The 27,505-nt window shown below is 51.8% G+C and overlaps 4 protein-coding genes across 14 annotated transcripts in view; all 4 read left to right on the plus strand.

Moving 5' to 3' along the window:
- Thap8 (THAP domain containing 8) overlaps nt 1–3,321 on the plus strand; it is a 12,422-nt gene extending 9,101 nt beyond the window's left edge. For all 5 annotated transcript variants that reach the window (XM_015497212.2, XM_015497211.2, XM_048791192.1 and 2 more), the window contains 3 exons: nt 457–649; nt 917–1,318; nt 2,737–3,321. In XM_015497212.2, coding sequence (XP_015352698.1) covers nt 457–649; nt 917–1,318; nt 2,737–2,874 — 733 coding nt within the window. In that variant the 3' untranslated portion in view covers nt 2,875–3,321. The remainder of the gene's footprint in view (nt 1–456; nt 650–916; nt 1,319–2,736) is intronic.
- Nucleotides 3,322–4,911: 1,590 nt separating this feature from the next.
- Clip3 (CAP-Gly domain containing linker protein 3) lies at nt 4,912–17,901 on the plus strand. Its single transcript, XM_015497166.2, has 14 exons — nt 4,912–5,093; nt 5,403–5,630; nt 8,606–8,745; nt 8,828–8,921; nt 9,107–9,268; nt 9,633–9,751; nt 10,607–10,843; nt 13,140–13,275; nt 13,422–13,550; nt 14,837–14,980; nt 15,050–15,173; nt 15,368–15,432; nt 15,922–15,994; nt 16,330–17,901. Exons 2-14 carry the CDS (start codon nt 5,465–5,467, stop codon nt 16,382–16,384), a joined length of 1,644 nt encoding a protein of 547 aa, XP_015352652.1. The 5' UTR covers nt 4,912–5,093; nt 5,403–5,464; the 3' UTR covers nt 16,385–17,901.
- A 417-nt stretch (nt 17,902–18,318) lies between these two features.
- On the plus strand, nt 18,319–23,173 carry Alkbh6 (alkB homolog 6). 3 transcript variants are annotated; one of them, XM_015497219.2, is made up of 7 exons: nt 18,319–18,386; nt 19,063–19,141; nt 19,445–19,513; nt 20,674–20,734; nt 21,050–21,201; nt 21,427–21,543; nt 22,741–23,173. In XM_015497219.2, the coding sequence occupies exons 2-7, from the start codon at nt 19,088–19,090 to the stop codon at nt 23,002–23,004; spliced, it is 717 nt and encodes a 238-aa protein (XP_015352705.1). In that variant the 5' UTR covers nt 18,319–18,386; nt 19,063–19,087; the 3' UTR covers nt 23,005–23,173. The 3 variants fall into 3 exon arrangements, with proteins under 3 accessions (XP_015352705.1, XP_048647153.1, XP_015352706.1); XM_048791196.1 differs by having other exon boundaries at nt 18,371–18,386; nt 19,063–19,166; XM_015497220.2 differs by lacking the exon at nt 18,319–18,386 and adding an exon at nt 18,508–18,730.
- Nucleotides 22,886–27,282, plus strand: Syne4 (spectrin repeat containing nuclear envelope family member 4). Of its 5 annotated transcripts, none has more exons than XM_015497193.2 (9): nt 22,886–23,018; nt 23,614–23,742; nt 23,932–24,058; nt 24,514–24,657; nt 24,849–25,043; nt 25,132–25,380; nt 26,127–26,204; nt 26,907–26,965; nt 27,061–27,282. In XM_015497193.2, the coding sequence occupies exons 2-9, from the start codon at nt 23,624–23,626 to the stop codon at nt 27,236–27,238; spliced, it is 1,149 nt and encodes a 382-aa protein (XP_015352679.1). In that variant the 5' UTR covers nt 22,886–23,018; nt 23,614–23,623; the 3' UTR covers nt 27,239–27,282. The 5 variants fall into 5 exon arrangements, with proteins under 5 accessions (XP_015352679.1, XP_048647139.1, XP_048647140.1 ...); XM_048791182.1 differs by having other exon boundaries at nt 24,858–25,043; XM_048791183.1 differs by having other exon boundaries at nt 24,029–24,058.
- Nucleotides 27,283–27,505: the final 223 nt, after the last annotated feature.

Consider the following 27,505-nt stretch of genomic DNA (forward strand, 5'->3'; position numbering starts at 1 on the left):
TTTTTATTTTTTTTTTTTTTTTTTTTTTTTTGTGAACAAGGTCCACATCCTGCATTTGGGTGGTGTTTCTTAAATCTCTCAACCTGTAACCCCCACTCACATGCCATATGGTTGGGGAAGAAGCATTTTCACTTGATGGCAGGATCTCTCTTACTCTAGATGTTTGCTTTTATAGACCACTCCTTTAGGTTCATGTGAAGTAACCTGAGGGTAGGGAGTAGAGGTGGGCAGGGAAACCAGGAAGAAGGCTGCTCCCAGGAGAACTGGGAGATTCCGTGAAGGAGAGAGAGGGAGTTGCTGGATGTGGAGCCCACATATGGGAAGTGAGTGAGGTAGAGAAAGCGTGGATGGACGACAGAGACTCAGAACCCAGGGATCTCAGGTATAGATAGGTACCCTCAGAGTGGGGTGGGTGGGGACCTGTAGCGCTGACCCTGCTATCCCACCGCTCTGCAGGTTCCCGCTGAAGGACGGCCCCAGGCTCCAGGCCTGGTTGCGATGCATGGGCCGGGAGCACTGGGTGCCCAGCTGCCACCAGCACTTGTGCAGTGAGCACTTCACACCTTCCTGCTTCCAGTGGCGCTGGGGCGTGCGCTACCTGCGGCCAGACGCGGTGCCCTCCATCTTCTCCCGGGTGCCGCCAGCCAAGGTGAGCGCGGGATGTCCAATGAGTGGAGTCTGATCCCCAGCCTTCCCTACCTGGGACACAATTCCTAGAGTCTGGTTCCTGGTCTTCCCTTTCTAAGCGAAGTCCTTCCCCAGGTCTGCCCCTCTGCCCTTCCCTCCTTAGGAAGTTCCTGGCTGAAGTCATCTTACCCAGGGAAGTCCCCCTTGGAGACTGACCTAACCTCTCCAGGAAATGCCTCTTGGAGTCTGGCCCTGAAGGGCCATCCCCACCCTATGCCTTATCTTCCAGAGCCCGCGGAGGACCCGAAGTACCCAGAAGCCAGTCACGCCTCCTCCTCCTCCTCCCCCGCCACAGGAGGCAGGACTCCCCCGGGAGTCCACGGTTGCAGCCTCTGGCCCAGTGCACGTAGTGGTGCTGGGGCCTGCATCTGACGGCGCCAAGGCTGCGTCCACCGTGCTCCTGACCCCCCTGCCCCTTCCCTCCGCTCCTGCAGGGCGGAGGACTGGAGTTTCTGCCCAGCACCCACGGGCGGGACTGGGAGCAGTGCTGGGAGCACTGCAGCGGCGGGTGCGGAGGCTGCAGCGGCGCCACCAACGGCACCAGGCTCAGCTCCAGGCCCTGGAACAGCTGGCGCTGCAGCTGCGCACGGAGAGCCTGCAGGCTCGGGCGCACCAGGGCCAGCTTCGCGTGGTGAGTGGCGCAGGGGCTTGGGACGGGCGTCCAGGGCGTCTTGCCTGGCCTGCACAGTGTCCTCATTTATGTTTAAAAATCCCAATGTTTCATTCAGGTTTCCAAATTGCTGGTTGGGCAGGGGAAGAATCTGGGGCTGGGGATGAGGCTCAGTGTTTACAGCACTTGCCTAGCATGCGGGAAGCCCTGGGTTCCATCCCCAGCTCAGCAAAAAAGAAAAATAAATGTCAATCTGGCAACTATTGGTTGGAGCTGAGTAATGGCTCCTCCATTTATGAATAATATTTAGGAAGTTCTCACTTCCTGCCAGACACATACTTAATAACTTATTGAAAATTCACTACCATCTTGGTACTCTTGTTGTTCCCATTTGCCAGATGAAAAAGCTGCAGCATAGAACAGTCTAGTAACTTGCCCAAAGTCAGGCAGCCAGGACTCAAAATCAGATGTCTAGCACCCGAAGAAGCCCGGCTGTCCTGTTGGAAAGCTCCCTTCTCAGCCCCTTAAATTCACAACCCTTTTACTATGGTCTCCCACACTCTCTCTAAAGCTCTTTATCCATACATTTTACTACTGGGTTGTTTTTTGTTTTGGTTGAGGGAAGAGTGAAAAATCAAAGCTTGACCATGTCAGTCCCCTGCTTAAAAACTAGGGCTTAGCTTGAGGGCCTCAGCCTATCACCCACCCACTCAGAATCCTACCTGGATGGGACAAGCATCCAGGCAGAGCTGTGGAGACAAGAGGAGGGGGGCTCAGAAAGGAGCTGAAGTGTCTCAGGTAGACAGCTAATGGGTTGGACATGACCTCCAGATATAATTTGTTTGGCCTCAACAGTGCTTTAAAATCACTTTTAATCTTTCCTGAAGGCTCAGTAGATCTTGCAGCGCAGGGTTCATATTCTCAGGTAATAGCAGCCAGCTGGAATTGCAGTGTGACTGCCCCTGGGGGCTTTGAGGCTATGGCCTGGAACCCAGAGGGACAGTGGGGCTGGGTCACAATTCAGTCTCAGGCTGGAGCTCTCCATGGAGCCTGCCCTGGGCTGACTCTCTCTCTCTCTGCCTCCCCTGTCCCCATTCAATCCCTGTTTCCTACTCATTCATCCTGTGTCCCTGTCTGCCCATGTCTCTCTGCATCTGCCTTTGCCCCCCATATCAATGTCCTTGTCGACACATCCATCTCCCCATGTCCCTGTCCTTCCACATCTCTCTCCTATTTCCCCACACTTCTTTTCTCTCCCATGAATGTCTCTGGCTTCACATCTGCTTCCCTGTCTTCTATCACATTTCACTCTGTTTCCTGACACCCCTCCTTCTCTGATGTCCGTTGGTCCTCACCATTTCTGTCTGTCCCTCAATCTCCTCACCCCTTGCTCCCCTTTGTTCCCCATCTCTACTGCTTCTTTGCCTGGAATGGCTCAGCTGCCTGGATCTGAGGAATCCCAAACCTTCACCATCATCTGTGGAGGGCCTGACATAGCTGTGGTCCTTGCCCAAGACCCTGCACCTGCCACACTGGATGCCAAGCCTGAGCTGGACACCCAGTCACCCAGTGCCTAAGGGTCAGGACGGACAATGTCAAGGGACAGAAGATGCAAGATGGAAGAAGAGAGCCCATCACACATGTGCTTGGCCCAGCCCTATCACCCATGCCTGGGGAGGAGCAGTGCTTTCCCCAAGTACCTAGATTCTTCTCCCCACTTCTAGGGATCCCTTGAATCTTGCGGGTGACTGGGCCCCAAACCCTTATCCCCCTGGGTTCCCAGCCCCTGCCACCCCCAGCTCAAATCTCTGCAGTCAGTAAAACAACATCAGCAGAAAAGGGGTCATTTGGGGAGTTCTGTACCTGGTTCCAAAGAGCCCTTGGCACCTTGTGTCAAGCCTACTGGTGAGTTGGGGACATGGCAGTGAACACAGCTAAAAACCATCCCTGCCCTCATGGTGCTCACATTTTGCTTGAGTTGAAGGTGAACTAGTGTACCAATAAACTGGATCACTTCTGACTGATATGTGCCATTAAAAACTGAATTAAAATATGATTGAGGGGCTGGGGCTATAGCTCAGTGGCAGAGTGCTTGCCTAGCAAGTGTGAGGCACTGGGTTTGATCCTCAGCACCACATAAAAATAAATAAAGGCATTCTATCCATCTACAACTACAAAAAAATTTTAAAAAATATGATTGAGAGGAAGTTGGGGGGAGAGGGCTCTCTAAGAAGTTGTCATTTGAACACAAACCTGGGTGGGAGGAGTCAACCTGTAGGGCATGTGGGCAGGTGTTCCAGGGCAAGAACAGATCTGCAGAGGACCTAATTTCTAGGGCATTGGAGGGAGGAGGGCATTGTTGCTCTGAAGAAAACTAAAGTGGGGAAGGGGCTGGCTGGGACAGGGTGCAATTTTAGATAGAGCAGAGGTGTCACTGAAAAGGCAAACAATTAATATCCCAAATGAGAGGAGAGAAGGAACCATGCAAGGGCCTGGGGGAAGCCTTCCAGCTAGAACAGCCAATGCAAAGGTCCTGGGGTGCAGAAAAGCAAGGAGGCCAGTATGATCTGAGTGGAGTGGGCAGAGTGAGAGGAGGAGAGATTGGAAACATGGTGGGCAAGTGTACCTAGGGCTTTATGGGCTGTGGCTGGGAGTACTGGCTTTTACCTGGAGTGAGGTGCAGCCAGATGCTTCTGAGTCAAGGAGTACCCTGATGTGATACATGTTAGGTTCCTGTGACTGCAGGGTAGGAAGAAAGGTCAGGTGTGGTGGGGAGAGCAGTGAGAACAGAGAAGACACTGCTGCCATTGTTGAGGTGGGAGAAAATGAAGGATGGACCAGGATAGGGGCCTGGAGTTGGGTGATAAAATTCTGGAAGTATTTTGGTGATGGAGATACTGGGCCTACCCAGTATGAGGGGCACAAGGCACGTTCAGGCTGGGGTGATTTGGGGCAGAACAGGTAACAAACCAGGAATGAGGTTGAGCCAGGACCCTGGCTGGCTCCAAGAGGCTTTACTCCAAGAGATACATGTTCTCAGAAGAGATCCATAGACAGATCTGTCTTCTAGACACTGCTGTCATCACATGGCCTTCACTGCACAGTCATGTAGCTTGGTGATTAAGAACCAGACTCGACGAACTGCCTGCTTTCAAATTTTAGCTCCACCACCCACTTGCTGTGTACTGATGGGTAAGCAACTCGAACTCTCGGCCTGAGGAAGTGCTGATGAGCACTGTCTATAAGGACAGAGGTGATGGAGATGTAAAAGCACCCCTCTGAGACGTTCATAGAGGGTAAGCATGGCGTTGAGCTCCGAGAGAGGGAACAACATCAGCAAGGCACAGAGACCACTGTCCCAACTGGCCGGGTTCGCAGACCTGGAGAGGGCTCTGTCACCGCGCGGATGGATAAAAAGGCGACACGGGTGTCGCCTTGCCGCCCCTCTCCCCCCGCCGGTCTCTGCTTCATCTCTCTCCTGCCTCGGTGCCTCACACCCTTCCAGGTGGCAGTCCCTTCTTCCTCTTCGGGTGCTCGGGGTCTAGCCCCTTGGCGTCGCTGCCTCTAGAGCCTTCATCTGAGCGAGCTGCCTCTCAGCATCTCCTCCCCCGCGACTTGCCACTGCGCATGCGCCGCCAGCGCCCCTCCCTCTCCACCCCACCCCCGATCGGCTGCTGGGCCTCGTCCCCTTCTCTCTGTCTCCCTCTCTTCCCCTACCACGTCCCCCGACACCGACACCCCAGTACTCCGCGGTCTCCTCAGTCTCAGCCTCGGTCTTCAACCCCGTCCGCCCGAGGTAAGATGGGAAGCGCGGAGGCCCGTGAGAAGGGGAGGGGCGAAGCATCCTGCATCCCGAGATAAACAAACCCCGAGAGGGGGCGGCCGAGACTGAGGGGCCTGACGCGGGAGAAGAATGGGGGGCTGGGCCTGGTGGAGGAGGCAGGAGCTGGGCGCATATCCCGGGGCTCTCTGATGGGTAACGAGGCCCTATGGTTCTCCAAGATCCAGAGCTGGGGGCACGGGGACCACCCGGGGCCTTGGGAGTTTCTGGGGGCTTGGACCCAGAGCCTCTGGGGCACCCTCTCCAGCTGACCTCTGCCTCCAGGATTTGCCTGCAGGCCGCCCCTGACTCTTGCGCCCGCCCACCACTGAGGGCCATCGAGGACCATGACTAAGACAGATCCTGCCCCCATGGCCCCTCCACCCCGAGGAGAGGAGGAAGAAGAGGAGGAAGAAGATGAGCCCGTCCCTGAAGCCCCCAGCCCCACCCAGGAGCGCCGGCAGAAGCCTGTTGTGCATCCATCGGCACCTGCACCCCTCCCCAAGGACTACGGTAACTGCTGTCCCCACCCTGGAATCTGGCATGGAGACTTGGGTGGTCTGGGAGAATGGCTGAACTCTGCTGGTGGTGATGGTGGGGGGGATTCTGAGGCGGTCCAGAGTCTTGGACCTCTCTCCCTTCGTTTATTCACCATTGGAGTATGGAGTTGGAATGATCCTAATATTTGGTTCATGACAAATAATTCTATCATGTAGTCATTCAACAAACAAATCTTGGAAGAGCCACTACTGATCTGGCTCTGTGCTAGTAGTTGGGGCCACAGCACAGAATAAGACAAGCAGTCTTTGCTCTGAGAGAAATCAATGACAACCACACAAATAAGTATTAAAAATATAAATATATGATTACAAAGCATGATAATTGTGTTTGCCAAGAACAGAATGCTGCAGGATATTTTAAAAATGTTGTCCCTTGGATTAACTAAAAGGTCAGGAAAAGAGGGTCCATGGAGAGATAACTTCAAGAGTAAAGGATCTGAGATAGGAGAGTGTGAGGTAGGATCTGGGGGTGTCCTGTTGGAGAAACTGAAGGTATCTGTCATTTATTTATTGCTTGCTATTATCCTGTAATGAGCTCTATACTGGGTAATGGGATGTTGATGAAGAACAATCAAGGCATGGCCCCTGTTCTTAGGAGAGACTAAACAAGTGAACAGATAAATCAGATGAGTTCAGATCAGAGTGAATGCTATAAAAGAAATAAAAGGTAAAGTTATAATAGATAAGGGCCAGGGGACCTCTTGCTTGAAACCAAGTAGTCAGGGTGGGTCTTTCTGATTAGGTGACATTTAGGCTGACACCCAAAGCATAGGAGAGCTGGAGAGAGTTCCAGGCAGAGACTAGCAAGTGCAAAGGCCCTGAGGCAGAACTGAGCTTGGAACAGAAAGATCATAGAGCTGCATTTGGAGAGTGATCAGAATTGAGGTGAGAGGGCATGGGCAAGATCTGGAAGGGCCTTGAAGGACTTTGGATATATTCTAAGTATGACAGGCACACACACAAACAGCTGTGTGTGTGTGTGTATCTTTGCACACACATGTGTGTGCTCAGTGTGTCTAAAAGCAAAGAAGTGGCAGGTTTGATTTATAATTTTAAAAGCTCCCTCTGGCTTCTGGGTAGAGAGGTGGAGTGCAGCCAGTGTTGGATATAGGAGAGAGGTTTTAGAAGATGCTGACTGGGAATCCTTAGCAGCTGTGAGGCTCAGCAACTAGGCACTTGGTTCAGAGAGTTGGCATCACCAGGATAGAGCAGGAGAGATGGCATCTATGGATGCATCACCCACTATTGGTGGATTGGAGAGACAAGTTCATTTTAGTCTGGCAGAAAAATAGGAAAGTTTTCTGAGGGTGTGAGTTGTGGGGAAAAACTGGAAAATCTCCTTTGGAAACGCAACTGTATGTGGCTTGAGCCTGTGGTCCAGTGGGCAGTCAGAATGTCTAAGATGGGCCCTCCAAGGAATCCTGTTTGTAGAGCAAGGGAGGGTTTGGTCACAAAATGTGAAGGAATCTGGAAATATGGTCCAAGCCAGAGAGAAAGCTAAGGTGAACTCCTTAGAAAACTATATATCTGTTTGTTCAATTTGTACATTAATCCAGCAGAGATCTGCTGAGTAGCCACTGCATGCTGGCTGCTACGCCCAGCTGTGGGGATAAGGGAGTGGCAAGCAAAACAGAAATTGTGCTTCTATCCAAGTGAGGGCAACAAGTAAGAAAGGAAGAGAAAGGAAAAAAGAGAGAAGAGAGGAGGAGAAAGAGGGAGAAGAGAGGAAGGAGTAAACATATTATGTTCAGTAGCAATATGTGCTATGATAAGAAGATTAAAATAGGAGCTGGAGAAGGGCAGAGGTGCTGATTTAGATGGGGCACTCTGGGGCAGGGTGGGGGGACTCAGGAGATCTGAAGGAAGACTGTCCAGGTGGGAAAATAGCAAGTGCAAGGAGACAGGAATTTTCCTGGCACATCGGAGGGACAGAAGGCAGCCAATGTGGCTGGAGGGGAATGAGGGAGAGGGAGAGGGCAGAGAAAGAGGTGGCCAGATTGCTCAGGGCCTTGTGCCAGCGGGAGGACTTTGGTCTGTACTCTGAGTAGGATGGGAGCCAGGGGAGGAGGGTTCTGAGCCAGGGAGGGCTGCAGTGTGAATGGGGTTTGAAAAGGAGCACACAGGCTGATTCCTGAGTCACCTTCTACGCAGCCTGTCCCGGGGCTGTGTATGATCTGATCCTTCACTTACTCATTCATTCAGCTCACATATCTGCCACTGCAAGGCCCCTGCTGGGTGCTGAGGTTACCCCCAGAGAACAACACTCATCAGAATCTAATGCAGGGAACTAGATGTCCCTCTGACCACCATGCTGGCTGGCCACAGATTGGATCCTGCTCATTCTTAGAGACATTTTATATGTTCTACACAATATTTGAAAAATTTGAGAATTTTCTTTAAAAACTAGACTTTGGGCTTTCTGCAATAAATTTTTTAAAATTCTGGCAGGGCTGGAGTCTTGGCTCAGTGGTAGAACACTCACCTAGCGTGTATGAGGCACTGGATTCGATTCTCAGCATCACATGTAAATAAACAAATAAAGGTCCACTGACAACTAAAAAAATTAAAAATAAAATAAAATTCTGGCAAGTTGTCCACACTGTGACCATAGTCTGATAGCATAACAGGGTCCTCAAGTGGTAGCAGCATCCTTGGGCTTGCAGACCAGAAGGTACTGCACTAGAGTTTGCTACCCTGTGAAAACTGCCTGATTTTTCAATTTTTCAAGACACTGTGCATCCAGATTTTTGTATGAAACCTTCAGATTTTGGAACCTCATGCTGGCCACACAGAAAATGCCTGTGGGTTGACCGTGGCTAGTTAGAGGCTTTTAAAGGCAAAGACTGAGCTCCCCTGCCTGGGGTGGGGGGAACAGGGGAGAGAGGGTCCAGCTTGCCTAGAGTGACCTTGGACCTCTCTCCACCCTAGCCTTCACCTTCTTCGATCCCAATGACCCTGCATGCCAGGAGATTCTGTTTGACCCTCAGACCACCATCCCAGAGTTGTTCGCCATCGTGCGTCAGTGGGTGCCCCAAGTCCAGCACAAGATAGATGTCATCGGCAATGAGGTAGGAACAGAGGGGAAGTTAGGAGGGAGGGGATGTGCCCCTCACATGTTTGGGTAACCCTCCCGTTCCCTGGTACTCCCAGATTCTGCGTCGAGGCTGCCACGTGAATGATCGTGATGGGCTGACCGACATGACGCTGCTCCATTACGCATGCAAGGCTGGGGCCCATGGAGTCGGTGAGGGCCCAAACCCCCAAGCCCTGAGCCCAAAAGCCTAAGCTTCTAGCCCCGATACCCGCAAAACCTCCCAGAATTCAGGCCCTAATATCACGAAGTGTAGACCATGAGGCCCCAGGCTCTCCCCACGCGCTAGGTGCATGCTCTACTGGAGGACTTCCAAGCTGACCCTTGCTGTCTTGCAGGGGACCCTGCGGCGGCCGTGCGTCTCTCCCAGCAGCTGCTGGCGCTGGGCGCCGATGTTACCCTGCGCAGTCGCTGGACCAATATGAACGCTCTTCACTACGCTGCCTATTTTGACGTGCCCGACCTGGTACGGGTGCTGCTGAAGGGCGCGCGGCCACGCGGTAAGGAGGGGGGGCCTGGCTGAGAGGAGAAGGGGGAAGGGCGCCTCGAGGACCTGGTTTAGAGAGGTAGAGACCTGGGGTGAGAGGGACCTGGAGTGACGGGGCAGAACTGAGGCCTGGCTGGGAAGGGGAGAGGACTAGGATCCAGGAGGTAGCCCGAAGCAGGAGGTGGAAGCCGGCAGGGCGCTGTCAGTGGGCCCCACCCTCAGGGATGGGAGGGGCGGGGCATAGAAGAGAGGGGCGGGGCTCTCGCAGAGGCAGAGGCTGGGAGGCCTGGGGAGGGATAAGAGAGAAACCCAGAGGTAAGAGGAGGGCTGGGTTCCCACCACGTTCACCCAGAACCCTCCTCTCGCCCACTTCCCAGTAGTGAACTCCACGTGCAGTGACTTCAACCACGGCTCAGCCCTGCACATCGCTGCCTCCAACCTGTGCCTGGGCGCGGCCAAATGTTTGCTGGAGCATGGCGCCAACCCAGCGCTGAGGGTACTGCCACTCTGGCCCAGCCCTGTTATCCTCTTCCCCGCTCCCTCCATCCACTGCCCTCCAACAGGCCACTGCAGAGGACGAGGACCACTTGTATTTCTCCTAAAATGTTATAAAAACGATCTGCACATTCAACAAATGAAATGATAGCTGATTTTAGAGTTCATTATACATCAGGTGAAGTGTCACAAGCCCTGTTTTACAACCAGGAGACTGAGGCAGAGAGATTCAAGGATTTTCCCAGGGGCACTCAGCAAGGATATCATTTCTTTCAATCCTGGCTGACCCTGTGGCTTTGTACAGACAGCAGTTGAAATCATGAGGAAAGTGGAGTTAGGCCTTCAGTGAATGAGAGGCTTGGGCCCCTTATAAGCCCTCAATATGATCTTTGATCCCTTTCTGTTATCAGGTCCCAATATCCCTGGCATCCTGGGGGTTCATCACAGGGCCTGTGCCCCTGTTCTCTCCTCATTCCCTATTGGCTCAGTTTGATATCTGAGCCTATAGCATAGGAGCCTGTTCTCAGTATTCATACCCACCCACCTCCCAAGGCCCCATTACAGGCTTAAGGTCCCCAAAGCATAAGCTCCCCAAGGGCATGACCTGCAGTACCAACCTTATTCCCTGTAGGCTCCATCCCCAATGCTACATTGCATTACTTGACACATCCCCAGCTCAGGACCACAGGGGTGGACTCACCGGGGATCTGCATCCAAATGCCCCACCCCTTCTTATTCCCATGCTGGCCCAGGGCATGATGTAGTCCTGTCCCAGCTTCACTCAGGCTGGTAGCCTTCATGGGAGTATAGCCTGTACCCCTGAGCTCCTGTCTCCTCTCTTCCTATTGGCCCACAGAATCGGAAGGGGCAGGTGCCAGCTGAGGTGGTCCCAGACCCTATGGACATGTCCCTGGACAAGGCAGAGGCTGCGCTGGTGGCCAAAGAGCTGCGAACGCTGCTGGAAGAGGCTGTACCACTATCGTGTGCCCTTCCCAAGGTGACATTACCCAACTATGACAACGTCCCAGGCAATCTCATGCTCAGCGCATTGGGCCTGCGTCTAGGAGACCGTGTTCTGCTGGATGGTCAGAAGGTCAGAGATGAGTGTTGGAGGGGGCGGTTCCCTCATCCCTCAGAGCTGGGTGTTTGGTTGCAAACAGACTGTCCTCTTTGTCTGTCCGCCTTTCAGTCATTCACACAGTTCTTTATTCCATCTAACAATTGTTCTGTCAATGCTTCCTCTGTGCCTTCCTCTGTGTTGAGCTGTTGGCTTAGAGGGAGAAATAGACCCATCCCCAAATGAGGACAGCACAGAGCAGTCATGATTGAAATGAGCAGAGTGATCAGCATAGCTCTATGTATCTGTGGCTCCTAGAGTTTTAAGGTCCCTTCTCAGCTCCCATCTCCACTCTTGAGAGTGGACAGGACTTTGACTAGGACAGTATAAGCCAGAGTGCTCAGGGAAGTGTTGGGGTATGCACCCAACTTGAAGATGAAGAGAAGGGGAGGAGAAAGGGTTTCATTTAGAGGGAGTCGAGAATCTTGATTCATCTGGGCATTCCAATTTTCATTCTTTTTTTTTTTTTACTATTTATTTTTTAGTTTTAGGTGGACACAATATCTTTATTTTATATTTATGTGGTGCTGAGGATCAAACCCAGTGCCTCGTGCATGCTAGGCGAGCGTTCTACCACTGAACCACAACACCAGCCCCCCAACTTTCATTCTTTTGGCTAGTGTCCTTCAGGCTCCGTGCTGAGCCCAGTGTGTCCTTAAGGATAGAGAGCTGCATTTGCTCCAGCTCTGCTTTCATGGAGCGCCACTGCTAGTGAAGAAAAGTCAGCCAGTCAGTAAAGTACACTATGGTTAAAAATTATTTTTGGAAGCAGAAAGTATTGTGAAAACCATTAGATGGATGGATTTAAATTGTCTGGCTCGAAGCAGGAGCTATTTTAACTGGGTGGTCTCAGAAGGCTTCTTTGAGTGGGTGATGTCCAAGCAGAGATGGGAAGAAGTTCACCTCACAAAGAAGTTCATATCACAAAGATATGGAAACAGCAAGCATGAAGACCCATGGTGGAGAGAGGCATAGGACTGGGGAGAAGTTGGGGGGATGGAGGGGTCAGAACAGGCCACTGATCCCTCTTTGTATGAAGGTTAAATGAATTAAAACCTGGCATACACTAATTGTTCTTTGTGTGCCAGGCACTGTTCTAGTCCCTATGTCAACCCTCCAAAATCAACACTATTAGCCTATTTTGTAATTAATTAATTAATTAATGGCACTAGGGATTGAACCCAGGGCTTCACACATTCTAGGCAAGTACCCAACCACTGAGCTACACCTCAGTGGCAGTATTGGGGGTGTCCAGTACTTCATCTGCCCAAGTTAGTTCATTTTATAGATAAGGAACTGAGGGCTTGGTTCTATCCCCAGTACCATTAGAAAAAAAAAGAAAACTGAGGTATGGAGGTGAGAGGGACTCACACAATCCTAGTAACCACACTCATGGAGGACTGTCTGCAGCTAAGCATCTTTACTTGTATTAAAAATGTATCCATCAGAACCAGGCAGGTGGTGCACACCTGTAATTCCAGAGACTAGGAAGGTTAAGGCAGGAGGATCATGAGTTCCTGACTAGGCTCAGCAACTTTGCAAGACCATGTCTCAAAATTTTAAATATAAAATTTTTACTTGAGATGTAGCTCAGTGGTAAAGTGCCCTGGGTTCAATCCCCTCTATATCTATATCTATATTATCTATCTATCTATCTATCTATCTATTAATTTGGCTAATGTGACTGGGGAAATTAATTTTTAACTTAATTTAAAATAAATTTTGGTGCTGGCAATATGGCTCAAGTGGTAGTGTGCTCGCCTGGCATGTGCGGGGCACTGGGTTCAATCCTCAGCGCCACGTAAAAATGAAATAAAGATATTGTGTCCACCTAAAACTAAAAAATAAATATTAAGGGCTGGGGTTGTGGCTCAGCGGTAGAGCATTTGCCTAGCATGTGTGAGGCCCTGGGTTTGATCCTCAGCACCATATAAAAACAAATAAATAGAAAAAGATATTGTGTCCAACCACAACTAAAAAGTAAATAAATATTTTAAAATAAATATTAAAAAATAAATTTTCATACTTGGCTAGTGGTTATTTACTGTATTGTACAGGATAATGTTACAAGTTGGTAAGAGTGGTATTCCCATTTTGCAAATAGGGAGGTTGAGGTACAGAGAAGTTAAGTCAGATAGCCAGTAAATGATGATGTTGAAACTGAGATTTGAGCCCAGTTTTCCTGCATACACTCACTCCATCACCATGCTTCCTGTGTGCCAGTGGTCCTCCCTAGGTCCCTTCCCAAGCCATACCTCCCTTGTCTCCTCAGACGGGCACACTGCGGTTCTGCGGGACCACAGAGTTTGCCAGCGGCCAGTGGGTGGGCGTGGAGCTGGATGAACCTGAGGGCAAGAATGATGGCAGTGTTGGGGGTGTCCGGTACTTCATCTGCCCTCCCAAGCAAGGTCAGTCTCATCTGGCGTCCAGAAGGGTGGGGATGGGGGTCCATTTAGTAGTTCTGATACCAGAGTCTGAGTAATGGTGTGGAAGTTGAGGGCATGGCCAGGGGCAGAGGCTTGGACAACACCAAGCCTAGTCTCTGTCCCCGCAGGTCTTTTTGCCTCTGTGTCCAAGATCTCCAAAGCAGTGGATGCACCCCCCTCGTCTGTCACCTCCACGCCCCGGACTCCCCGGATGGACTTCTCCCGTGTTACTGGCAAAGGCCGAAGGGAACACAAAGGTCAGAGGGGGAACATTAGGGGTAGGAAGAGCCAGTCATGGGGACATTCTGTGGATAGCTCTGTTTGTGTGACTCAGTTTCTCCTCTGGCCCAAACTCTAGTTTTAGAGGATGGGCTCTGAATTCCTGGCTTTTCTAACTCAATTTTCCCTTTGGCTCAGGAGTGGCCATATCCAGTTCTTTTTTTGTTGTCGTCGTGTTTATTTTATTATTTATATGCAGTGCTGAGAATCAAACCCAGTGCCTCACACATGCTAGGCAAGTACTCTACTACTGAGCCACAACCCCAGCCCCCACCCAGTTCTTGAAAGGACTTGTAGGTTCACTGCCTTCTACTTAGTTTCCCCTCAAGCCCAAAGTCTTCCCCAAATTGGGGAAGACTCTTTCTGGGAGTTCTTGTTCCAGGGGTTTATGGCTTTTATGACTTGATTTACTTATTCTCAGACCCAAATCCCCCTTCATTTTACTTCACTATTGATTGATTGATTGATTGATTTTTGAGACAGGGGTCTTGCTACATTTATCAGATTGGTTTTGAATTTCTGCCTCAGCCTCTTGAATGCTAGGGTCTTGACATGGGGTCCCCAAAACTGGCATCTGAGGCCCCATCTTCCCCTTACCATCTCCTCACAGGCAAGAAGAAGAACTACATGTAGACGCTATTGTGTCCAGACTTCGTTTTATTATTTATTTATATACTTAGTGGCACCGGGGATCAAACCTAAGGCCTCACATAAGCTACACAAGTACTCTACCACTGAGCTGCATTCTCAGCCTTTTTAAAATTTTGAGACAGGTTCTCAGTAAATTGCCCAGGCTGGCCTTGAATTTGGGAGCCTCCTATCTGAGTAGCTAAGATTACAGGCACGTGCTACCATACCTGGCTAATTTTTTATTTCTTGTGGTCCTGGGGATCGTACCCAGGGCATTCTACCAGTGAGCCACAACCTAGCATTATAAAAAGGACAGTTTCTAGGCTCACAACTTCTGCCTCAGTTTTCCCTTTGGCCTTTATATCCTCAGTTCTAAGATTTTGGGTTCTCTAGGTTCTGTGGCTCAGTTTCCACTCAAGTCTAAAGACCCCCCCTCTCTCCTGGTTCTCTGGCATCTGAGATTCAGTTTCCCTTCAAACCCAAATACCATCCCCTACCCTAATCCTGTGGAAGGCACTAGAGTTCCTGTGATTGGAGCCAGGACAGAATTTTTATCTTGAGATTTTCCAGTTGGCATGGGGGGCCCCAAAACTGGCATCTGAGGCCCTATCTTCCCCTTACCATCTCCTCACAGGCAAGAAGAAGTCCCCATCGTCCCCATCTCTGGGCAGCCTGCAGCAGCGTGAGGGGGCCAAGGCTGAAGTTGGAGACCAAGTCCTTGTGGCAGGCCAGAAGCAGGGGATTGTGCGCTTTTATGGGAAGACAGACTTTGCCCCAGGTGAGGACGGGGATTTGGGGCTGGGGGACAGGCAAGGCTCTGGGGCATCCTGACACCTTCCTGCTACAGGTTACTGGTATGGCATTGAGCTGGACCAGCCCACAGGCAAGCACGATGGCTCTGTCTTTGGTGTCCGGTACTTCACCTGCCCCCCAAGGCATGGAGTCTTTGCACCAGCATCCCGCATTCAGAGGTGAGCCCAAATTCTGACCCCTGACCCAGGGGGCCACCCACAGCCCTAATCCAGCCTTGGTTGGTTTCTTCCTCTTGGACTAGCAGGACATTGTAGTTACCACCCACACCCTAGCCCTTTCCTCTGGGCTCACCTTCCAGGGAGATCCTGAATTCTTGTGGCTCTGATTTCTTCCATTCCCTGTGTCTCCCCAGGATTGGTGGATCTACGGATCCCCCTGGGGACAGTGTTGGAGCCAAAAAAGTACATCAAGTGACAAGTGAGTTGGGGGCTGAACATGGGGAGGCATGTGGGTCTGGGAATGGTAGAAGGGTCATGGGTTTTCAGGTGTATGCTTATGACAAGAGTCAGCCCAGGAAAATGTTGAGATGAGGTGCTATAGGGTATGAGGAAGTTAACAACAAGGCTCGGAGGGCTAGGGTTATAACCCAGATGTAAAGCACTTGCTTAGCATGTGCAAGGCCCTGGTTCAATCCCGAGCACTAAAAACAACAACAACTAAAACCCTCCAAAATCAAAAAACAAGGCTACAGCAGGCATCAGGGATATAGGTTGAGTGGGTTTTGGGAACATGGGTAGGTATTGGGGGACTTGGAAGGTATTATTGACAAGAGGTTCAGATGGGGATTGGGAACATAGAATCCAGGTAGGTCCTGGGGACATGGATAGATATTAATGACAAGGATTCTAGGTGAGCATTGAGAACACAGGTGAGTTTATCATCCTCTCATCCTGCTCTCCTCTCCAGTGACACAGCCCAAACGCACCTTCACGACAGTCCGGACTCCAAAGGACATTGCGTCAGAGAACTCTATCTCCAGGTGTGTGGCCAAGACTGTCCCCTTTCCTGTGGGCTGTTAGGGAGAGGCATTCACAAGGCTGCTGGAATCTAGGGTCTGGGGCTCTAGTTGGGGATTGAAATAGAAGCTAGAAGTTGTGACTAGTAAGCACACCCAGAAACAGTCTTTAGGGTGTAGGGCCCAATACTGACTTTTGCTGACACCTCTTAGGGGGCAGGTTAAGGAAGCAGAACACCCTCCACTGCACATAAGCCTAAGAAGGCAAAGCCAGAAGCAGAATCCCAAAGACTAGGGGGTGATTGAACCAGATGTCCCTGCATCCTGAATCATGGTTGACCAGGTTCTTCTCCTTTTAGGTTGCTCTTCTGCTGCTGGTTTCCATGGATGCTGAGGGCAGAGATGCAGTCTTAGAGGCCCTGGATACCTGACAGAGACAAAGAAGTCCCTTCTAGCATCTCCTGACACAAGGAGCCCCCAGTCACCCTGAGATAGAGATTCCCAGTAACACATCCAGAATAGAGACCCCCCATTAGCCAGCCCTCAATCACTGAAGTCCCATTATTAACAGATCCCCATGATAACCTGCCCCCCAAATACAGACCCCATATCACCCAGAAAAAGATTCCCTAAGTAGCACCTTCAGGCTAGTCCCTATCCCAGCCCCTCAGAGCAGAACCCTAATTAACAGATTTCTGCATCACCCCAAATGATGGTTGATCCTTTCCATATAATATTCCATAACAGGACATTCTGAGTCACTCATCAGTGGATCAGAAACTCCCCCATTAACAAAGACTCTCTCTGATTCTCCTTGTAATAAACATAGGTCACAACTCCAGAGTAATAGACCATGTCACTATCCCCATTTAACATCATTGCCCTCAAGATTCCGTGATCCCATGGTCACCCCGAAGCCCTTCCATTCCATTCCCCCTTTCAAAGACTCTCCATGAACAAAGACCCTTGTTCTCACCCCTCAAGAAAAGACCCACTTTAACTAGCCCACTGTCACCCCCCCAATTTATAGACACCAAAACAGTCCTGGAAGTGCTAATTACAGGACCCCCAAGTCTTCCTACCCTCTGCACCCTCAAGAAACCCCCAGTGCCTTGTATGAAGCCCACCCCACATGGCCTCCAGCCTCTGTGCTGGCCAGGCTCCCAGAAAATTCTCTATTTTTGAAATAATGACTTCCCCCTTTGGGGGACCCCAAAATTTGGAGACCCCATTCTGAGACTCTGGGGATCCCACACCCCAGAGTATACATGTCCCAAGACCCCCTGTGCCCCCAAGTCCTATAACCCCTAGAAGATCCCAAATTTCTAACTCCCAGGACCCCCAAATCATGGAATCCCCAAATCCCCAGGGAATCCCAAATTTAAAAGTCCAATCGCAAACCCCCAGGAAAACCCAATTATGAGGTCCTTGTACCTGGGATGGAGGAGACTGCAATCGGGAAATGTATTCCAGGCTCTCAGGGTATTTCAAGCCCTGTCCATAGGCACCAGGAGACCCCCAAACATGAATTCCCATCCTGGAAACTGCAGGACTTCAATGCCCTGAGTTCAAGGATCTCAAGAAACCCAAATTCAAGAGCCCCAGCCCTAAGGGACCCCCAAATCCTAAAGCCTCCGTCTATAATACGTGGAGGGCCCCGAGGCCCTGAAGCGATCCCAAGTCTTGGAGCCCCCATTTCAATCTATCTTCTGGTCACAGGTCCAAGACACCAAATCTGATTTACTGGCCACAAAGGACCTCAAAGCACTTGGGCCAGGCCAGCAGCCTAAGGGAGAACCTGAAGGCCCCGCGGGTCCAGGGCAGACCTGGGGCCCTGACCACCAAGGACAGCTCACGACTGCCCCGTCTCACTGCATGTCCCCAAACTCAGCATGACCCCTGTCCTCTTCAATAAAGACGTTTCTACGGCCTCTGTGTGTCAGGTCATTGTGGGTTACGGCCTCTGAACACTTGCTGGGGGAGCGAGGGAGAAGAAGACTTCCCTTCAATCTCGCCTCCCCGCGGCCTGGTTGTAGGATGACCTAGTCTGCAAAAAGTCCACCCAACAGCCCTTATCTCCTTCCCGCGGTCACTACAGCGGGTTCTCCCATCTGGGCCCACGCCGCAGGGCGGACACTTTCGGTTTTGGAATCCAGATTGGCCGGTGTCAGACGAAGACCGGTCTCCTGTGGCTCCCCGAAGGCTCAGAGGCCTGGAGGCGCGGCCTATCCCTGAGCGAGGGTGAGGGGGCGGGCGAATACCAAGCGAGAGCGCCAATTGGTTGGAAGGCGGACCCTTTAGGCTTCTGAGAGTTCCCATTGGTCTGAGGTATTTTGCTTCCGCAACGTGGGGCGGAAGTAGTTGGGTGGGGGAGGAGGGTCTTGATTCTGAAAATTGGAGGGGACACGAGTGGACGGTCAGTGTTGGGGGCTGGGGACAGAGATGGGTGTCCAGGGGGGCCGAGAGTGGGGGTCCGGGGGAGTTCATACTGGGAGTCCTTTAAAGAGTGGGGACAAGGGTTCAGGGAGGGAAGAATGTTTGAGAGGAGTCAGGCTTAGGTCCTAGGGAGCCGCAGTGAACGGGCGCTTTGAAAGGAAAATCTGAGGGGATCCAGAGTGGAAGGGGTTTGAGGAGGCTTAGATTTGTGTCACAAGGACACTCAGAATGGGGGCTCCGAAAGGGCTGAGGTCGAAGAAGCGTCCTCCGCCTCAGAGAGCCGTCACTCATCGTTGCAGGTCTGAAGTGGGGTCTCAAGTTAAGGTATTTAAAGAGGCTCTGGGGTGCAGATGGGGTAGGGGGACTCTGTGTGGAACTTAAAGGTTCCCTGTGTGGGGTCAGAGAATGCTCTCTGCGAGAGACTGGAGAGGGCACATGTGTAGTTTGATGGGTCCTTGGAAGAGTGTGCTGGGTGCTGGGGAAGGAGCCTAGGGGATCACTGTGTGGCATTTGAGATGTCGGGGACTCGGTTTTTAGAGACAGTGAGTTTCACAGGAGGATGAAAATGAGGCCTGGATGGTGATGGGGCAGAAGGCTGAATCACAGACTGAGGATAGGAGGCTTAGTAACTGAAGCTTGTCCTCAACTCCCCACAGGACTGGGTGCAAGGAGTTGGTGTCGATGGAGGAGCAGGACGTCAGGGTTCCAGCTCTGGAACCATTCAGGGTGGAACAGGTTGTCAGGACTGGGGATACAGAGGGTAAAGGTGGGGCTAGAAAGTGGGAGGTGGGGTGGGATGGACAGGCTGACTCCTGGGTCCCTGGGTTGGGAGTCCCCCCTCCTTCCAATTTTTTTTACCCTCAAGAGTCCAGTCCCACTCCCAACCCCAACTCATAATGGGCATGAGTCCCTCAACTTCAGACCCTGACCTGTCTGAGGACATCCTTAGCTTCCCTCCAGAGAGGGAGGTTACTTAGTGATGGTAGGGCCCTGTGTGGGTTAGAGGGCCACATCTTCAGGGGAATCTTTCCATTGTAGGCACCACCTGTAATCTACTATGTACCTGACTTCATCTCCAAGGAAGAGGAAGAGTATTTGCTTCGACAGGTGACCCCTAATGTCCTTGTAAAACCACCCCCACCACGGTCTTCCCGTATTCCTCTCCAACCCTCAACTTTGGTATGAGAGCCCCCAAGGCTGCTGTGAAAACACTGGCAGAAAGGAGACCTTCCCCTACCCTCCCTGTGCTTCTCTTGGAAATTGTTAGAGCTGTCAGAGTTGTTTTGTTTTGTTTTGTTTTTTCCTAGGAGGCTTAGGGGCAACCAAACTAATGGTTAGGAAGGAGCTAGTTATAAACATAGAAGAATTTAGTGTTCAAATTTCTATGCTAAGATAATCCAGGAATCAGGATATAACAGAGTGAGTTCTGCCTTGTGCCAAGGTAGCTTAGCATAGTCTCAAATGCTAGGAACAAGGTTACCAAGTATACACCACCTATGCTGAGATGGCCTAGTTCATATTCTATTCTTCAGGTTTGGGAAAAGTAGAATTTCCAGAACCTAGAGTTCCCACATTGGGATAGCCCTTATTAGCCAGAGTCTTACAGAGCACCAATCTTCCCAGTGTTATGATAGCCCTCTTGAGCTTGAGTCCCAGGAACAAGTTCACCACAGAACATAAACCCTTGTGCTGAAATAGCCCAAAAGTTTTTGGTTCTTGGGATTGAAAACTTGACATATTTTCAAATCCTTGCACTGAAGTAGCTCAGGTTAGCTTCATAACCATACCAACAATGAGATTATCAACTAGAGTATAGATTTCTTTGACTGAGATAGCCCATTCTAGACCCTGGGGATCTTGGCAATGGAGAATTTTCAAAGTACTTTCCCTGCTGTACTAAGGACTAAGCCCAGCACACTCCCTCTCCCATGCAATAGGAACAAGGGTGCTCCAGAACCAAGAGTATCCCCAGATAGCCTGGAACAGCCTAGGCCAACCTCAGCGTTCTTACTAGACTCAAACTATGATTGTGCAGCCCTGGTTTCTTTCCTTAATTCTGGTGGACACAGATGGACTTTGGGACCAAAGGCCTGCCCTGGCAAGAAGGCCAACAACAAAATCCTGGGAACTTACTACTCCAGAGAAAAATTCCACAGCCACTAAGATGACCCATTTCCACCCCAGGAAAGGGCCACTATGTTGAACTGGGTGAGAGACTTACAGAGGGGTGACTCCAAAAACAGGAGTGACCTTTCCCCACCTCCTAGGTTTTCAATGCCCCAAAGCCAAAGTGGACCCAGCTTTCTGGGAGGAAGCTACAGAACTGGGGTAAGTTTCCCTAGCTAGGGATGTAGGTGATTCTGGGATATGGGGTGGGCAGAGGGTTTAGGTCCAGTAGTCTCAAGATAAGGGGAGCCTTGAGGGCTCAAGGGGTTCTAAGGGCCAGAAGGATTCTGAGGGGGTCAGTGGAGATCCTGAGGGCTTAGGGGCTTCTTGGTGACTTGGGAGTAACTCACGGGGTTTGGGGAACCAGAAAAGTCAGAAAATCTCTGAAGGGCCAGTGGTCTTCAGGGGTCCCTCAGGGGACACCAAGTACCAGGAATCCTTGGTTTGGTGCCCTCAGGACCCCATTGCTCTCCCCAGGTGGGCTCCCCCATCCTAAGGGGATGGTCCTTGAGCGACTGCCCCCGTGGCTCCAGCGCTACGTGGATAAAGTGTCTGATCTCAGCCTTTTTGGGGGTCTCCCTGCTAACCATGTCCTCGTGAACCAGTATCTGCCTGGGGAGGGCATCATGGTAACCACATACCCTCACCCCAGCCCCCACAGTAGTAAACACCTCACCCCAGATCTCTGAGCCATCATAGGGCAGGGCATCATGCTCACCCGCCCTCACATCATGGAGTAGCTGCATATCCAACCTGGCATTCGCATGTCCATCCCAGCTCGGGAGTGCCCCTTTGACCCAGAGGGTGGGAGGGATGGACTTCTGCCCTGCCCAGCCCTGGTGCCCACTCCCCAGCCCCACGAGGATGGACCACTCTACTACCCGACCGTCAGCACCATCAGCCTGGGCTCCCACACCATGCTGGATTTCTATGAACCTCGGCAGCCGGAGGATGATGACCCTATAGAACAGGTGGGTCTGCAACGCTGCCCCCAAGCGCTGGGAATGCCCCAACATCCCACCTCCTCCAGGCTGACCCAATTCCATTTGCCCCAGGCTATTCTTGACATCTTCTAGACACTTTGACCTGTTCTTTCATGGGTTACACTGACTTCCTCCCAGACACCCAACCCATCTGTTTGCTGGGTGCCCTGACTGCCATAACAGACACCCAGTGCCTTTACTGCCGAGTAGATGCCCTGACACCCTACGGTCCCCTGACCCCATACACTCAGTGGCCCAACAGACCTAGGCTCACCTATGCCCCATGTATGGCTCCCCAGTACTCAATAGACATTCTTTTTTTTTTTTTTTTTTTTTGTGGTGCTGGGGATTGAACCCAGGACCTTGTGAGGCAAGCACTCTGCCAACTGAGCCCCTCGAGAGACATTCTAGACATCCTCAGATACCCTAGTGTCATTCACTCATGGATGTCCCAACATCTTCCCACTTGGCCCTATCGTCCCACCATCTGAGCACTGCAACACTGATATCCTGCTACTGCAGTAATGTGATCTGCAGTGCAGATGTGCCCAGATTCTCCTAATCCCATGTCACATGACTCTGCTCAGAGACCCCCACAGAAACCCTAACAGCACCCTCTCTGACCTCTTTCACTGAGGGATATACTTGACATCCCAGTGTTCACAGAGACTCCTGGACACCCTAGCTCTTTGCTCCTTGGGGTTTCCCCATTAGCCTTACATGCTCCTGAATATTCTGACATGCCTCCTAATGTCAGTGTCTTCCAACATCCTGATGTCCTCAGATATTTCAGCCCCTTTACACTGCCCACCCCAGGTCCTTGCCTCAACATGCCCTCTCAGCCCAACTGTGCCCTGGTGTCCTGGGGCCTTCTGAACTCAAGCTCAGCCCCAGCCCCTTGGAGATTCCAGCTGCAACTCCCACAGTCAGCTGACCATTTGAGGTGCCCATCTGCAGCCTACTTCCTGTCAGAGGGATCTGGTGGGACTGCTGACTCCTAGTCCTTTCCCTTCCCATCAGCTGTAACTGTGGAGCCCACAGATTTTCACCAAAGCCTCCATTCCCAGGAGCACTCTTACTCTTCAGCTTTTGCCCCTGGGTACTCACCCTTGTCCCCTGACCCCTGAAACCTGACTGCCCATACCTGACCTCTGATTAGCCTCAAACCACCAACCCATTTCACAGCCCCGGCCGCCACCCCAGCCCACTACCTCACTGTTGCTAGAACCGTGCAGCCTGCTGGTGCTCCGTGGTACTGCATACACACGCCTCCTGCACGGCATCGCAGCCACCCGGGTAGACGTGCTGGACGCTGCCTCACTGCCACCCAATGCGGCTGCCTGCAGATCGGCACTGCCTGGAGCCCACCTGGTGCGCGGCACCCGAGTCTCGCTGACCATCCGCCGTGTACCCCGCGTACTACGCGCTGGTCTCCTGCTCAGCAAGTGACTGCCAGGCTCCAGGTCCCACCTGATTACAGGGCTTCCTACTTGGCTGTTGGGATGCTGTGACCTTGGTACTCTGGGGCAGAGGTGGCACGCCTGAGTTATTTATTTTCCCAGTAACTGTGGGAACCATGGGAGAAGAACCCATTCCAAATAAACCAAAAATATATTTTCTTGCTTTTAGGTTTTTTTTGGGGGGAGGGGTGGGTAGGGGGCCACAGTACAGATTCTTGTTTTCTTGAGGGGCACTGCATCTGGGACTTAAAGTGGATGGGGTGGGCCCTGGAGGTCAGACTTATGGGTCACTTAGGGGGTCAGAATCCAGGGCTTTTGAGGCTTTCTATCTTGGACCCCGTTGGACTGGGGTGAGGTGGTGCTGGGAGGTTTGGCTGCTGGTCCTGCTAGGGAGGAAGGAATTAAGTGGCTCTGCTTTCACCTCAGCAGGGCATCAAATTACCTGGGTCTTGTTTCTCTAGGAATGGGTGGTGCCAGACCTGCCCCTGGGCCTCTGGCAGCTTCAGGCCTGAGTGAGTCCTGCTGAGGAAGTCTAGGAGACACCATTATTAGGCAAAAGGCTCTTAACAGGTGTCTTCACCTGATTCTTTGTACCCAGGCCCCCAGATATGGCCCTGTCCCTACCTAGGCTCCCCTCAGAGCCTCTCAATCATCCCCCAGGAGCCCCCAGGGAGCCGGACATTGCTGGATGCACCGTCTGTCCTGCATCTGGAGAGGAGATAATCAGGTGGGGGCTGGGGCTTTTAAAACTTGGTTCCGTAAGGGTGGGAGCAACGGCAGGGGCCATTTAGGGCCGGGAGGTGCTATGGCTATGATCATCTGGGGACATGGGAGAGGTAACTGGGATGGGGTTAGGGTGGATAGAAATGAGGTACTGCGGCCCATCAGGGACCTGCAAATACTCCTTACATCCCAGGAGAGAGCAGACGCAGGACTTCTTGGACCCTCCTGGGCATGTGCAGGGTGGGTTGAGGGGCACTGAGCCCCCAAGAACATCAACGCCCTCTTTCCAGGAGGACCCAGATGGGAACAAACACCATGAGGTGAGCTGAGGTGAATAGACCCCTTTATGTCAGCCTTCTCTGTCCCCCAGAATCTGACCTCTGTTTTGGAGATGAGGAGATGATTCTGGAAAGGTGTTGGGCATCTGTGGTGGTGGTGTGAGGTGCTGTGGAAAACATTTCTTTACTAATTGTTATAAAAATATTTCAATATTTTACCAATTAGGTGTCTGGATACACCTCCATTTTTCTCAGGGATCAGCTCCCTCCCTGTCCAGACTCCCATGCCCCATATATCCAAGTTTCAAGGAAGCTTAAAAATCTGTAGACCTTGAATTATATGTCCCCATCCTCCAAGTGGAAGGCCCCTCGGGTGGGAACAACCCTGATGTAGCCCCAGGTGCAGAGAAGCATCCAGAAAGCAGCAGCTTGCAGAAGGGTGGAGGTATTATCTTGATTGGCCCACTGACCCTGGTTCAGCCCCCTGTGTTCCCCAGCACCCTGGCTCTGGCCTGGAGGCACTGGAGGCTGAGCAGGACAGTCTACACCTCTGCCTGTTGGGGCTGGGTCTCCAGCTGCAGGACCTGGAGCAAGGCCTTGGGCCCTGGACACTGGCCCAGCGCAGGATGGTCCAACTACAGGTGGGCGTTGGGAGGACAGGATGCAGGAGGGTGGGCAGGGCCCCAGGAGTGGGTTCCAGCTTTCTGCAGTGAGAAGTGGGTTTAGTACGTGTTCCAGGTTTCTGGGTAGGAAACAGGAAAGCGGGTGATTCAGGTTCTGGTCTCTGGCCTCCCTGGCATATGTGTGGGGTGATGTCTAACCATGTGTCCAGGCCCTCCAGGCAGATCTGCGAGGGGCAGCTGAGCGTGTGGATGCACTGCTAACATTTGGTGAGGGACTGGCACAGCGCAGTGAGCCCAGGGTTTGGGCATCTCTGGAGCAGATCCTGAGGGCCCTTGGAGCACACCGAGACACCATCTTCCGACGGCTCTGGCAGCTGCAGGCCCAGCTGGCCAGCTACAGCCTGGTACAAACTGCCCTGGTTGTCCTCAGTGCAGGCCCCAGGCCCCAACCCCCGGCCCCCCAACTCCTATGAACTCTGTCCTTTGACTCAGGTGTTCGAGAAGGCCAATATGCCAGACCAGGACTTGGAGGTTGAGGGGGACTTGGATGGGCCAGGACCTGATGGGGCCTCAGGGCCCTGGGCACCCAGTAACCTCCCCACCCCTGCAGAGTTGGAGTGGGACCCAGCAGGGGATGTTGGGGAGCTTGGACCCTCGAAGCAAAAGACAACACAGACACCAGGGCCTCCTTGTGAGCTGTGTGGCCGCAGGAGCCTCCAGGGCAGGGGACAAAGTCTTGAGGTGAGAGCAGTCCCTCTTGAGGGCTCCCCAACTCTGCCCAGGCACCCCCAGAGCCCCCTTTGTGTATTGTAGCATGGGTGTTTCCTTTTACTGAGGTCTTATGGCTGTCTGTCCCTCTCCGTCTCTCAGTGTCTCCAGGAGTCCCTTGATCCTACCACCTGTCTCTTTGTCTCCAGGAGTCCCTCTCTCTGTCTCCCTCCTTCCCATCTCTACCTGCATCCTCAATGCTATTTCCTGTCCCTGTGCCCCTCACTTTCTGTGTCACAGCTCTCATCTCAGAGGCCTGGGGTTCACATTCAGTTCACTCCCTGATTTCATTCTAGTCTCTCCTCAAATGTCACCTTGTCAGAGGCCTTCCCTAGCCTCCGACAATAGCACTCCTTATCTTACTACTGTATTTCCTCACAGAACTTCCTGTAGTTTGACATTATATATTTATTTATTTAATTTTTGGCATCTCTGCCTAGAATATAAGCTCCATGGAGGCCAGGACTTTCCCTCTTTCCATCCCCACTGTCCCTGAGTTCCTAGAGTGACATGTAATAGACACTCATCAAATATTTGTTGAGGAAATGAATAAATAATGCCCCTCCCCTCTTGGTTTCTCTGGCTCTTCCCCTCTCTATCTCTCCCTTGAGATTTCTTTGTTCCCCCAGAATCTTATCCCTGTGACACTCCCCTTTCTAGACCCTCCCCTAACCATGTTTTTCTTTGCTGCAATTTTCCACACCTCTCTTTCCTCACAGGATGTGCTCTCATTGGGGTTTAGCCACCAGAAACATTTAATAGGTCACCGAAGACGCTCCCTGCTCCAGAAGCCTCAGGTGAGCTGGTCCTCAGCCAGGTATAGCAATTGAGGACCTTTATGGAAAGTAACGAAAAACTAACCAAAATTGACCAACATAGAAAAAAAGGGGAATGCTCTTTGTTCCTTGTAACTGAAAAGTCCAGGCACTGCTGAATTCAGATCTTAAATTCTATCAGGGCTCAGTCCCCTCCCTCTCTTGGGTACTACTTCCCTGAGGTGGCTTTCTCCTCAGTGCTGCTCTGGCTGTTACACACTCACTGCCCACAGCTTTACGCACCCCAGGGAAAGACAATGCTCCTGACCTACTGGCAGCAGCCAAAGTCCCAGGGCTGCCCTGCTTGGGTCATGAGTTATACCCCACCCCATCTAATCAGAATGCTCTGATTGGTCACATCTGGATCACATGACCAATAGTGAAAGTGGAGGAGGTGGGAGTCAGCTACACTTGAGCCTGAAGGTCTATGAAGGGGGAGACATGATCCCCACACCTGCCCCCCGCCAAACTAAGCCAATATTATCAGGAAAAAGAGGATTGGATTGCATAGAGACAGACAGACATCCACCACACTTGGAGACACTCTCGAGTCCATGTGGGGGCCTGGGGGGAAAGAGGAAAGGAAGATAAATAAGACTGGTCTTGCAAGTCTATAGTAGTAAGGGAAAGGCCACACTGAGGGTGACATCTATCCATTCTGCTGCTGGCTGCTGTCCACCTTAGGACAAGAAGAGGCAAACATCTCCTCGTCTTCAGGATGTGATGCTGAAGGTGGATCCTGGGTGAGATGCTTGGAAGACATTGGTCTGGGGATGTGAGAAACTGGGCTCGTGGTGGTAGTCCACCTGTGTATCTAACATTTCCGTTCCCCCCTCAGGGCCTCTGCTCCTGCATCCAGATGGCCCCTGACCTTCCTCCTTATCCTCTTCTTCTTTCTTCTGATGGGTGTCACATTGTTTCTGCCCATTTCAGGGGGCCCCTGCTGCTCTCATGCCCGACAGGCCAAGATGCCCCACCTGATGCTTAGCTATGTCAATGGTCTCCCCCCAATCTGAGTACCCAGCCCAGACATGGGTAATAAATGGTCATTGTCAAAGGATGTGTGAGGCTGTTGGTTGTTTGATTACCCAGAAACTGGGATACAGCCCTGATGTGTCTGGACAGCCCCCTCTGTAGACTACTTTGTCTTGAGCACAGAACATGGAACTGAATGAGCCCATCTTGGGCTGGGTTCCCCCAGACCCAGATACAAAGATTCATGCTAAAGTAGCTGACTGGGAGGTGATCCTCGGAAGAGTGGTAGGGGAATGAGGAAGTGAACC

Source organism: Marmota marmota, unplaced genomic scaffold (genome assembly GCF_001458135.2).
Source record: "Marmota marmota marmota unplaced genomic scaffold, marMar, whole genome shotgun sequence".
NCBI lineage: Eukaryota > Metazoa > Chordata > Mammalia > Rodentia > Sciuridae > Marmota > Marmota marmota.

What these genes read in the sequence shown, in the direction of transcription:
- Clip3 (XM_015497166.2), top strand. Translation starts at nt 5,465, where the DNA reads ATGACTAAGACAGATCCTGCCCCCATGGCCCCTCCACCCCGAGGAGAG. An exon ending in ACCCCTCCCCAAGGACTACG is followed by an intron (nt 5,631 to 8,605) that starts GTAACTGCTGTC and finishes TCTCCACCCTAG; the next exon opens with CCTTCACCTTCTTCGATCCC. An exon ending in TTCTGCTGGATGGTCAGAAG is followed by an intron (nt 10,844 to 13,139) that starts GTCAGAGATGAG and finishes TTGTCTCCTCAG; the next exon opens with ACGGGCACACTGCGGTTCTG.
- Syne4 (XM_015497193.2), top strand. Translation starts at nt 23,624, where the DNA reads ATGGCCCTGTCCCTACCTAGGCTCCCCTCAGAGCCTCTCAATCATCCC. An exon ending in GCAGGGGACAAAGTCTTGAG is followed by an intron (nt 25,381 to 26,126) that starts GTGAGAGCAGTC and finishes CTTTCCTCACAG; the next exon opens with GATGTGCTCTCATTGGGGTT. An exon ending in ATGCTGAAGGTGGATCCTGG is followed by an intron (nt 26,966 to 27,060) that starts GTGAGATGCTTG and finishes TTCCCCCCTCAG; the next exon opens with GGCCTCTGCTCCTGCATCCA.
- Alkbh6 (XM_015497219.2), top strand. Translation starts at nt 19,088, where the DNA reads ATGGAGGAGCAGGACGTCAGGGTTCCAGCTCTGGAACCATTCAGGGTG. An exon ending in AACCATTCAGGGTGGAACAG is followed by an intron (nt 19,142 to 19,444) that starts GTTGTCAGGACT and finishes TTTCCATTGTAG; the next exon opens with GCACCACCTGTAATCTACTA. An exon ending in TGCCTGGGGAGGGCATCATG is followed by an intron (nt 21,202 to 21,426) that starts GTAACCACATAC and finishes CCCACTCCCCAG; the next exon opens with CCCCACGAGGATGGACCACT.